The 13,090-nt window shown below is 35.6% G+C and overlaps 1 protein-coding gene across 3 annotated transcripts in view; it reads right to left on the bottom strand.

The window, feature by feature from the left end:
• The window catches only part of CACNA2D1 (calcium voltage-gated channel auxiliary subunit alpha2delta 1), a 482,485-nt gene that overhangs the window by 18,765 nt on the left and 450,630 nt on the right, over window positions 1-13,090 (bottom strand). For all 3 annotated transcript variants that reach the window (XM_047752036.1, XM_047752037.1, XM_047752038.1), the window contains 4 exons: window positions 11,639-11,694; window positions 11,157-11,286; window positions 8,366-8,475; window positions 6,973-7,055 (listed from right to left, as the gene is read on the bottom strand). In XM_047752036.1, the coding sequence (XP_047607992.1) occupies window positions 6,973-7,055; window positions 8,366-8,475; window positions 11,157-11,286; window positions 11,639-11,694 (379 nt within the window). The remainder of the gene's footprint in view (window positions 1-6,972; window positions 7,056-8,365; window positions 8,476-11,156; window positions 11,287-11,638; window positions 11,695-13,090) is intronic.

The raw sequence follows: 13,090 nt of genomic DNA, 5'->3' as shown, positions 1-13,090 counted from the left end.
TCTACCTTGTCTGATTTGATTATTAGTAATCCAGCTTTCATTTGATTTCCATTTGCATGGAATGTCTTTTTTCATCTTGACTGTCTAGGGCCAAGATTGAAATGGGTCTCCTGTAGACAGCATATATAGAAGTCTTGTTTTTATATCCATTCAACCAGTCTGTATATTTTTATTGGAGCACTTAATCCATTTACATTTAAGGTAATTATCGATATATATGTTCCTAATGCCTTTTTGTTAATTATTTTGGATTTGATTTTGTAGGTCTATTTTTCTTCCCTTCCTCTTTTATTCTCTTATGATTTGATGACTATCTTAATGTTGTGTTTGGATTGCAGTTACTATTAATTTTTGAGAGAGCAGTCTATATATACAGAAGATTGGCATAAGCTGTTGATCTCTTAATTTCAAATGTATTTCCAATATCCCGCATTTGTACTCTCCTCTTCTCACAATTGCTGTTTTTTTTTTTTTTATCACTATTTGTGTGTGGATGATTTCCTACCTTTACTGTATGTTTGCCTTCTCCAGTGAACATTCCCCTTTGAAACTTTCTTGTTTCTATTTGGGCTTTTGTGTTCCTCCCAGAGAATTCCCTTTAGCATTTGTTGCAAACCTAGCTTGGTGGTGCTGAATTCTCTTAGCTTTGGCTTGTCTGTAAAATTTTGATATCTCTGTCAAATCTTAATGAGAGCCTTAGTGGGCAGTATTCTTGGCTGTAGATTTTTTTTTTTTTTTTTGTCTTGTCTTTTTAGGGCTGCACCTGTGGCATACGGAGGTTCCCAGGCTAGGGGTCTAATCAGAGCTATAGCTGCTGGCCTACACCACAGCAGAGCAATGCCCAATGTGAGCTGATTCTGCGACCTACACCACAGCTCATGGCAAGGGCAGATCCTTAACCCACTGAGTAAGGCCATGGATCAAACCCACAACCTCATGGTTCCTAGTTTGATTTGTTTCTACTATGCCACGAGGCTATAGATTTTTTCTTTCATTACTACAAATGTATTGTGCCACTTCCTTGTTGCTTTTAATATTTTTTTCTTTTATTTTTGTCACTTTTTAATATGTGTCTTCACATGTTCCTCTTCGGATTTATCCTGTACGGCACTCTCTATGTTTACTGGACTTGTGCGAGTGTTTCCTTTCCCATAATAGGGATGCTTTGGGCTATTATTTCTTCAAATATTTTCTCAGGCTCTTCTCTCTCTTTCTACTGGGACCCCTATAATGCAAATGTTGTTGCATTTAATGTCCCAGAGGTCCCTTAGACTGTCCTCATTTCTTTTCATTCCTTCTTTGTTCCATGGCAGTATTTCCACCAATCTGTCTTCCAACTCATTCATTTTCTTTCTCATTTAGTCTATTGATTCCTTCCAGTTCATTTTTCACTTCAGTTATTGTATTAATCGTATGTTTATTCTTAAATCTAGCTCTTTGTTAAACATTTCTTATATCTTTTTTTGTCTTCATTTTCTGAGATCTTGGATCATTGCTACTATCATTACTATGAATTATTTTTCAGGTAGACTGCCTGTCTCCACTTCACTTAGTTGCTATTCTGGGGTTTTATCTTGTTCTCTTGTCTGGAACATATTTCTTTGCCATCTCATTTTGTCTAACTTTCTGTGTTTGTGGTCTCTGTATTACAACCTGCAAAATGTAATTTCTCTTGCATCTGATGTCTGTCCCCTGGTTGGGTAAGAGTGGTTTAGGGGCTTGTGCAGGCTTCAGGGTATAAGTGGACTAATGTCTGCCCACTGGTGGGTAGAGCTGGGTCTTGTCCATCTCGTGGGCAGAGATGTGTCAAGGGCTGTATTTAGAGATGAGATGGATGTAGACTCAGGGTGACTTTAGGCAGCCTGTCTGCTGATGGGTAGGACTGTATTCCACATGATTGGTTGTTTGGCATGAGGTGTCCTAGCACTGGAGTCTGTAGGCTGTTGGGTAGGTTCAGGTCTTGGTGCCAAAATGGCAACCTGCAGGATAGCTTACACTGATGAATATTGCCAGTGGCCTCTGCTACCAGTGTCCTTGCCCCCACTGTGAGCCACAGCCAACCCCTGCCTCCCCAGAAGACCCACCAAGACCTGCAAGTAGGTCTGCATGTGGTTCCAAAGGAGTCACTGCTTTTTCCTAGATCTCAGTGCATATGAAACCTTGTGAGTGACCTCCAAAAGAGGATTTTCTGTTTATCCCCAGTCCTGTCATGGCCCTGTGTTCAAGCCCTCCTGGCCTTTGACACCAAAAGCTGTGCAGGCTCCTCCTCTTGATGACATAATTTCAGGCTGGGGAGTGTGAGGTGTGGGTCATAATTATCACTCCTGTGGGAGAACCTCTGTGCTATAATTTTCAAGTTTATGAATTTCCCACCTGTTATGTATGGAATTCGATTACATGCTGAAAGAACACCTTCTACCATCTGGTTTTGGCTTCTTTTTGTCATTGGTAGGTTCTAGACTTTTTTGTTGATGGCTGTTTAGCAGTTGATGGTTTCATGAGAGGAAGTGAGCTCAGGTTGTTCTACTCTGCCATCTTATCTCCCATCTACCCCAAGGCTTACTTAGGTTTTAAGACAAGGTATACTGGTGGCTAAAATTCTCTTCAATTTTCTCGTGTAAGACAAGTATGACTAAACCCTTACTCTGCCCTTCTTGCCCCCAACCAGAATCTAGGCTGACTCACTGCAAATAGTGAGAACATAATACTTTTTAAATTTAAATAAATTTAGATGTAAATTGTCCCCATAGAAAATTTTCTGGTAATTTTTGTAAGAAATTTTTGCTATAATGTAGTCATCAATACATTTCCTTCAAAAGACAAATCACTGGTGAAATATCCACCAAGTATAGTTAGCTTTCGAATTTAGATAGGTCTGTACTCACGTTACCCACAGCAGCTTCAAAGAAAATGCACATTTAAAATTGTTTAGGCAGGTAGATACTACACATAACTCTTTCCATTTCCTACACAGCACTTTAACACATACCACATTAAGTCAAGAGGTAGGTTAAATGTATGTGTGTATACACACATTTACACACATTTAATATGCATATTTCATTTTTCATGTACCCAATAATGTTCATTTATAAACTAAGTTTTGCATAAAATAATGAATTTCCTCAATAGTACATATTGAGGAACTATCTTCTTTGATAAACTTTAGCTTTGTTTTTCTATTTAAGGCGTTTTTTGACAAGAGCTTTTAAACACTTGTGTTTTAAAGGAGTTCTCATGGAACAAGGCTTCATAATTGGTTACCTAAATAATCTATATCTTTTTTAAACTCCCAAGGGTGAAAAAGTTCTACCTTTTAGAGAAAGTCATTCTTTCTAGGTATCTAAAGATCTCGTCCTTTAGAAGATTTTAGAGATGGCATCACCATTCTAGCTTTCCTGTGAGCAGGAACTAACCTACCACAAATTCCTGGTTTTAGCCAGACTAACACTGAAGCTTCAACTTAGACCTGTACTGGTCCTCAATATGAGGAACAACTGCCACGTAACCTCTCAATATTTTTTGTAAGAGTTTGTTATTTTTTTCAACTCATTATTATTTCAGAGAGCATATTTGTTATATAAACACTCAAGTTGTATAGACTAGGCTCAATGTTCTATATGGATAACTGTGGGCTTTTAAATACCCAGCCTAAGTCTTTATTAATATATATACTGTCTACATCATCTTTTCAAGACTATTCATTATGTTCCTCAAGGACACAATGATATCAAGGAATGACAAACATAATCTTCCCATCTTTCAAACATTATTTCATTAAAGTGGATCAATTCCATTCAATTGGCCCACAGTGATATTTATTTTCTTGGTAAATTTATAGCAAAGGTGAGAAAAAAAATCATCTTAAGAAAATTAAAAATTAGTTTTTGTGGGGGAGGGTCTTAGATGAAAAAAATTGCTTGTTATCTATAGGTTTTAAAAATAAAGGTAAGAAGGGAGCCAACTTATTCAAATACAGTCAACATGCATTTTTTTTGTGTTTAAGTGGTAGCCTATGAATCTTACTAAAAAATTCTGTGATTGATAGAAGTGAATTTTTGAATCAAAGGTGAAAATATACTCAATATTTACATTATTCCTCATCTACAAAATATAATGTAATTTTTATCATGCTCTAGTTTGTTTCTATTATGCTCACAAATAGGGACAATTATAGCAGATATGATTTATAGAAAATATAATTTTAACTGTAATTTTCATACAAATTTTATGATTACCTATGTAATCTTCTTTAAGGGACCAATGAAATGATATTTCCAATAGCTACCTATATCTCAATTTTAAAAAAATATCCAAAGAGAAGGGTTATAATTTTGGTCTTTTACAATTAGCTAAGTTTCCTTCACTTGGAATCTTTTTGCTATGAAAACAATTATTTTCTTATTCCAGAACAATTTTAGTTGTTTTCTGACACTCCTGCTACTCCACTCCCCCACCCCCGCCACGAGCTGACTCCATATACAGTAATGGTCACATCTCCATCTAGTGGTTTCCTAACCAGTGAGTACCTGGATAGCAATGAAGAACGAACACACCAAAAGTTGCTCTTGTAAAAACAATCACGATTCCAGAGCATCAAAAAAGAAACTGTAAGAGTATATATGGAACCCTGAATACAAACTCGGGCACTAAAATACCTATTTAGTGGTACTGAATATGTAATTCAGAAATCTGTCAAGGGCTACTGACATATAATATAAGTAATATTAAAGTAAAATGAATTTGTAAATTGGAAGCACTTACATATATTTTGTATTCAAAATCTAAAAGCATTGTTTAAGCCATATATATTTGAAAAGAAAAATTAGAATAAAGAGGTTAGGAGTTATTAAATAATGCTTGGTAAAACTGAAATGGCTCATTAATTTTTATGTTAGCATCTTTTAAAACTAAATTGATGATAGTTTTAATAACTTTCACTTAACAGAAATACCCTAATGGCAATTATTAAAACTAAGATATCATGAAGCAGGTATAATTTTTTTCTCCACATTGACTTAATCTTTATACAAAACCTTATGAGAAATGACTGCTTTTTAAATAAGGACAGGAAACTGATATGCTCTATTCTAGGTTAGAAACATACATAACTTTTGAAATCAAATTTTACAAAACATTACTACTGGCATTTTAATAACCTGGTTTCAGGACACTTATTATAGTTGATTTAGGAATATGGATTATTTTTTAAAATTTCAAGCCAAACCGAAAAACAAAGAAAAATTATAGAAAGTGACTGACCATCCACACCACATGAAAACTTGCAGTAAAATGAAGATAGGAGCTGACATCATGGTACAGGCACGACTCGTTGTGCATATAAGTTGATCCTATTAATAACAGGCAAAGTAGCAAATACAGGAAAAAGAAAGAAAACACAGAAAAGAAGACACACAAGATGAGATTTCATGCAATTTGCTGGCAGTTAGCAGTTTATGTGAGCCTCCATCCAGAGCAGATTCACAGTGATCATTGCAAATAAGCATTACCAAAATATTCCACTGCTAAAAAAACACAAGACACTATTAGCACATTCAGCTACTGAGCAAGAGTTGTACTTTCACACACAATCCACTCTATAATTTTTGTCTTAGTCAAATCTTCATTACGCATTGATCAAAAAAGATAGTTTCCTATGACGAAAATATTTGGGTAATAGGCTTTTATATGATCTTTAAAGTTCATCTGAATGAATCTCAGTCTTTGGTGACAAATAGTTGAGATGAGTGAAGTTTTCTTCCCTAAGGAGCAATGCTACCCTTGGGCCCACATACAACATTCTTTGGGAAACTATTTGACATGGGCAATGCCCCTGAAGATATAGTAGAACAACAGAAGTCCTACTATCCAGATTTTATTTAAGATACACTGCAGAATGGCAGAAATCAAGTAGCTGCAACTTTGAGTCACTTTCCCCATCAAAGAGGAATGATCAAGAGTCCTTACAGAAAAACTTGCTTTTTTTTTTAGCCTTATTCCACATCACTGATTTTATTTCTTCTTTGTTCTACTTCCAATTTATATTATCTACTTCCATAATATGTATCAATGGATATGACTTATGCTTTTCTGGAACAAATGTGGCTATTTGTATTTGAGTAAATAAGCGCATAGTATGTAAATCTGTTCTAAATAACCTCTATAAATGTATGTTAATATATAAATGATCTTACTTTTTAGAGTAAATAATTCATAAGATGATAATGCTTTATGCAAAAATAGGCACACCTTGAAGAATTGAGAACTATTATATATTTAAAATTTAGTTTTTATAAAATGAGAAATTTTTATGTGGGCTTTATGAGAGGAAGACAGCTAACCTGTAGGAAAAAGTAGTAGTCATCTTTGGATGTTTAAGATTTTATCTACTTAATCCTGTTATTGCTCTGATGTAACTGCAAACAATATAAAAATAGTACAATTAAGAGAAATAATATAAACCTTGTCAGTAACTGAATTAGAAATAAGTAAAAAAAAAATTACAAAATAAGAGAACAAGAGCTGTTCAGCAAGTTTTTATATATACTGAATGATAACTAAACACAAACTAATGAAAGTTATCTTTATTATAACATTTTCATATCTTCAGGACTGGAATATAAATGGAGGCGGGCAACTCATATAATACTAGTAACATTTACATTAGTTACTGTTTATTAGCATGTCTTTTAAATCATCAATTTTGTGATGTTGGGCTAGTAATTGCTGGAATTGTGTTTGAAAGTACAATTTCTGTGGGAAGGACAGAGAGAAGAAGCAACTGTTAAGCTTCTGCTAACCATGAAAAATATTGAAATGAAAAATCTATCTACCAGCAAGTACATCATGTTCATGAGAAACACTATGGTTAAGACATTATGTTGGAGTTAAAATTGCAATTTGTCTCCTTAAATTCTTATGGACAATAAACCACTAAGTTACATGTTTAACATAGTAAATATTTGTTCTTACCAAGGCATTGTTATCAAAACAGACATCAGGCCCTTTTCGGTATCTGGGTTGCTTAACCATATCACAAGGATCTGGACCGTCAGCTAAAGAAACCCATTAAGGAATATGAAGTTACTTTTTTCCCATACAATTAAAAAAATACAATGTACTATATTTCTCAAAAGCAGTTAAGCAAAACCTATTCCGCTGTTCCAGTTCCACAGAACCAGCTCAAGCCCTATGGGACGTAAAGGAGCTCAACTGCCACAAACTCTCATCAGGCTGTGTGAAGAGATCAACTCTTAATCTTAACTGTACACAGCATGGTCACTGTCACAGACAGAACACTCGGTAAGTATTTGCAGAATATAAGTGGATGAATTGTGCTAATGATGCAGAGTATAAGACATGTAGGAGCATAAGGCAGGACCTAGGTGCCCCAGATTTAGCAAGACAAAAAATATCAAACACAGGTGAGGGCTATTTTTTTCCCAGAAACAGTGTGGTAAGTGCAAAAAATAAAGGTGGTCTAAGAACCTCAGCCTGCAATGCTTCAAATGGACATTGCACTGTCATTTGGCATATTTACCACCAGATGTGATTTTAGCATTACTACTACCTCAAAACAGGATTCCTTTTCTTTTCTTTTTTTTTTTTGTCTTTTTTGGACCGCACTCACGGCATATGGGGTTGAATTGGCATTGTAGCTGCTGGCCTACACCCCAGCCACAGCAATGCCATATCCAAGCCACGTCTGCAACCTACACCACAGCTCATGACAATGCCGGATCCTTAACCCACTGAGTGAGGTCAGGGATCCCTAGTCAGATACATTTCCATTGAGTCATGATGGGAACTCTGATTTCCTTTTTATGGCTGAATAATCATTGGTCAGAGGTAGGGACCACACTAGACTCCATTTTTGATGACTGGCTGTTGACAAGCTGTCAAACCACAACATTCTTTTCCCTGCTATCCCACATCTGGGTGAGCTGCCAGCAAAGACTTGAGTGTTCCCCCCTTTGGCACCGCTTGGAAGTTTGGGCCAACAAACTCTGGGCAGCACTGACAGAAACCCAGCACCACTCTTTAACCGTAGTTAAAAACCTGAACCAGGCACTCCTCCCTGCTCTTACCAGCCATTCTTGGAGTTACCTGGGACCCCGCACTGTTCTCTCCACAAAGCCTCATCATTCAAGTAAGAAGCCTCTCACATTCTCTTGCTGCCTGTGCAGCATCATCAGTCTTAACATCTAAACCAAATTTTGCGTGAAGGGTCCACCCTGCCTCTGCCAGGTGATCTCAGCACTCCGTGCTGGTTTTCTCTTTATGAGCACGAACACTGTGACAAGGTTAAAAATGCACAGCTTTAGGATGGCTTTCCATTCCGAACCTCTCCCACGTCAAAGGATACAAGTCTGCTCAGCTTGTATGAGCAATCGTGTGTCACAAGGACAAGTCCCTTTGCTCTCAACCATTATGAATATTAAGTTGGTATTCATAAGTTTTTCAACGTGAAAGATTCTGTAAAAGAAATATTTTTTTAAATCGCAGAAAATATTACCACTTGGGAAAAAAATAAAGAGCTTTCAAAGACTTTTACATATTAAAATGAAAGAAAATATGACCTTTGGAAACAAAGCGTCACCTACACAAACAGTAAAACTGAATGAGAATGATTTAAGAAGAGAAAGATTACCATGTTTTATTTATTAACATGGACATGTTTTCTGTCAAATGAATACTAAAAAATTGCAATGGGAGATGTTAGAAGGGTGACCTTTGTTTCTTACGTGAGAGTCCTCAGGGCAAAATAAGCACTGTTGGTGACATTCATAAAAAATGTTTTTATTTTAGATGCTTAAGGAATTATGGTAATTATCACTGAGAATGTGTCAAAGTTACCTTATTTTACAGTGAAGGAAACTAGGAGCACAAAAAAGGCTCAGCATCTTGGCCAAGCTAATGGCAGAGTAAAGCCTAGATCAATGCTCTTCAACTAAGTTTCTGTGAAGAAGGAAAAGTCTTCAGCTTTGTGCAGTATGGTAAACTATTGCCCCATAAGGCTACTGAGCACATGAAATGTTGACCAGTGTTACCAAGGCATGAAATTTTAGTATATTAATTGTAATTCAGGATTGAAATTGGCACCGGTGTCTGGTTATTACTAATCTGAGACAACACAGGTATAGACAGAATAGAGGGCTTTGAATTCTCTGCAGTGTTTTTTCACATCTGAAGCTGCTTTTGCCTTCTTTAGCAACTACAATAAAATGCAGCTCTATTATTAGAAAGCTATTTCTCAAAGAAGTGGGATTTTCTTTCTTTTTACCAAATAAACTTAGGACACAAGCATAAAGCACATCAAAAGAAATCTTGATTCAACTTAATAACTAATATTGATCTTTACCTTACCATTTAATATTATTGATCTTTACCATTTAACTTAGTCAATTTTTTAAGTACATATTGTTATTCTTGGATATCAATTAATGAAAGTACACATTGCTATTATTGTATCAATTAATGACAGGCTGAAAGACTTGAAAGTCTTTCTGTTGTACCCATGAAACATACCACAATTGTCTCCTGAAGGTGACAGCCTGATATGCTAATCTCTAACAAGGTGGTCTACTTTTTTCTGAGTACATGCCTGACCCCTCCCCTTTGTACCCTTTGTTAAACCTCTATGTCCTAGGAGGAGGCAAAGTAAGTCATAAAATCATACTGATCATGTCTATTAAAAATTCATGCTAGTTTCAGTTAACCCCTTCCTGAAAATATATTTTTTAACTATTACAAACTTCTTTTCTGAATCCCCTAGCAACTAATTATTCCAGCCCTTTCACCTGCTCAGATTACCTCACCTCCTCATGTTTCCTCTTCTCTCTTAACATTTCTTCTGGAATAAGCTGTCCTCACTTACTTAAAACAAAGTGTCCCAACTCTGTGGATTTCTGCTCCATTGTCAGGGATCTTATGACATGGATTACCCCTTTCCTTTCAAAACGTTAAAAGTTTCTACCTTGCCTTTCTCATTACAACAAAATTAAATTCTCCCTCTCTTCAAATATATTTTTATGGCTACTGATGACTAAAATTAACCTTGACTTTAGGAAATGATATTTTCTCTAATTCAGTTTCAAATAAGAAATGCATTGACTTTAGGAAATGATATTTTCTCTAGTTCTTTCAGTTTCAAATCAAAGATACATTCAATTCTAAATTTGATGTTTAAATAAGTAAAACAATCTCCTACCCAAGAATATATTTTTTCTAACCTGTTCAGTAAATACAATTAATTCTACTCTTATCATAATTTTTTTTAAATGTGAAACTTTATTAGATCCTGGTATGTATTTATTTTTGGTCTTTTTAGGGCCGCACCCACATCACATGGAGGTTCCCAGGCTAGGGGTCTAATCAGAGTTCTAGCTGCCGGCCTATGCCAGAGCCACAGCAACACCAGATCCTCGACCCATTGAGCGAAGCCAGGGATCAAACCCACAACCTCATGGTTCCTAGTTGGATTCATTTCTGCTATGCCACAACAGGAACTCCTCTTATCAGAATTAATAAAATTTCTGAAATTACCTCTTTATTAGAAATATATATATATTTTTTGTCTTTTTTTTGCTATTTCTTTGGGCCGCTCCCGCAGCATATGGAGGTTCCCAGGCTAGGGGTCCAATCGGAGCTGTAGCCACTGGCCTACACCAGAGCCACAGCAACGCGGGATCCGAGCCGTGTCTGCAACTTACACCACAGCCCATGGCAACGCCGGATCGTTAACCCACTGAGCAAGGGCAGGGACTGAACCCGCAACCTCATGGTTCCTAGTTGGATTAGTTAACCACTGCGCCATAATGGGAACAACTCCTAGAAATATTTTTGTATGGATTCTTTTAGACAAAAATAGTATTGTCAAATTCTTCGGTGTTCTACCTAAAAGTAGGTACAAGTTTTTTTGTCACATAATTATTATCGTTGGAAGGATTACAATTTACCAACATTAGAATTAGTTTTAAAATTGTACATTTTAAAACCGTCGGAGAAACTGAACTCTATGATGTCCTCAACTTAAAATAGTTACTCATATCCCTCATACCAAAATGACAATCTGCATTATTTTCTGTAATGATTATACAAGTGAATACACTTTCTCAGTGAAATAAGACTAGTTTAGAAATGAAGAAACACATTACCTGGAACAGTTACCACAGTCCAAGACCCCACTGAAGGATTTGCTATCATTATCGAAGAAATACTGGGTTTGTTCAGTAATGCAACTCTGCTTTGACAGAGAGGCAGTAAAGTCATCATCTTCCATCTCAACTGTGGGGAAACAAAGAAAGACCATCACCTTGAGGGACACTCGTCAGTCTCCCAGAGACTTCATTCCTCAGAGAGCAGGCACCTGAGCTGGCTTGTTTACAGCTGTGGTATAGTGACTGCCCCTAAGAGGTGCCCAATAAATAGCAATAGAATAAATGAATTCAAATACCTAACAGCTACATAACAGAGGCCAAAATGACCTAGGAATGTTTCTAAGGCACTAGGAAAATTCTGACAAAAAGATTTCAACCTACAAAAGTGTCAAATGGACTATACACACTTTCTGAGTTTTGAACTAAGCATATCCAAAAAGAAAATTTTGTTATTATGATACCATCTGAGCATTACATACCTGCTTCAAGAAGTCGTGGAAAGGTCAAACTCAAGAGAAACTGCTGTAGAATAGACCTGAATTTTAAATATGAAAAATTATTGAAAAAAATCTAGATATTTCATGTATTATTACATTATATATATTATATATCATTTCATACATAAACTATTTTTGCACATACACATAAATATTTCTTTTTCATCTTTTTTGGAAAAACAAAATTTTCTAATAGAAAGTTTTGAAGCATTTCTATATAAGTATTTCTTACATTATACAAGACATTGTAAATATTTTCCTATATAAGAACTGAGAGCAAGGAGAAGTGCTAACTGTGAGGATATTTTCATTTTGGTACTTTTCACACTCCAGATTTTCTCCTTATATTAGTTTTTAAAGCCCTGAGGTGGGAACGCCCCCCCCCCCCCAGATGAATCTGTTCTATGGGGTTACAAACTATAATATAAAACATAATTGTAGACACATAATGTGGCATTCATGAAATGAAATCTATGTTTTATATAGAGAGTAAATGGGACATTTCAGTTTCACAATAAATGACAATTGAGCAAAATATTAGTAAAGACTAATCTGGAACTGAATTTATTTAAACAAAAAGTTGGCGTGGGAAGAGCTGGGAAGGAGGTAGGTAGGTTCCGGCCAGAAAATAGCATCATTTCATAGATGATGATGAAATTTAGAAAACTTAAGTAAATTACTATTTACATATTGGGATGACAGAAAGCAACATTTTTCACTATTTTTTTTCAGAAAACATTGGATTTTTAATATAAAATCTTTGCTACTTTAATAAAATGCTATAATCATTTAATTTTAGTCTATATGGAATAGAATTTAAAATACAGTAGGGTAATGATATGAAAGAAAGATTGAAAGGGAAGAAGGGAGAGAATGGACCCAGACACAACAGGAGCTTTAGTTATTTGACTAACCAGAACCAAACTATGACAGATTTGATATTGCAGACTTCCCCAGTGCCTCGATAAGGAGTTTAAATGTCTTCTTTTTATAGGCAATGTAAGAGGGCAAGGGGGGAGGAAGGGCAGAACCAGCGAAAGAAAGAATTAGATCCATTTCAGGAACATGATGCCTCTAAAACGATGCCAGCCTTCGTATGAAAAGTAGAGAGGTAGAAAGCTACATCATGTCATGAATTTGATCAATGAAGACATTTAACTTGGATACTGGAGGCAATTAAGAGTAACCTTATGTAGATAAATACACCTAAAATTAAAGAGTTTTAACAGATTCTTAGAAAAAAGAAGCCTCTGAAGAGGCTGAAGTGTGCAGGAACCTAACACTGTTTTCATATAAAAAGGTGAATAACTATAATGGGTTCATAGTTATCATTTAAGAAAAACAACTTATAAATATTACCATTATGTACTATAGGAAATGTAAATAATTATTATGGGAATCACTTTTTTTCATGTCACAAAATCCACATTTTCC

Source organism: Phacochoerus africanus, chromosome 11 (assembly GCF_016906955.1).
Source record: "Phacochoerus africanus isolate WHEZ1 chromosome 11, ROS_Pafr_v1, whole genome shotgun sequence".
In the NCBI taxonomy this organism is placed as follows: Eukaryota; Metazoa; Chordata; class Mammalia; order Artiodactyla; family Suidae; genus Phacochoerus; species Phacochoerus africanus.
This window is presented reverse-complemented; position numbering and strand designations above follow the sequence as displayed.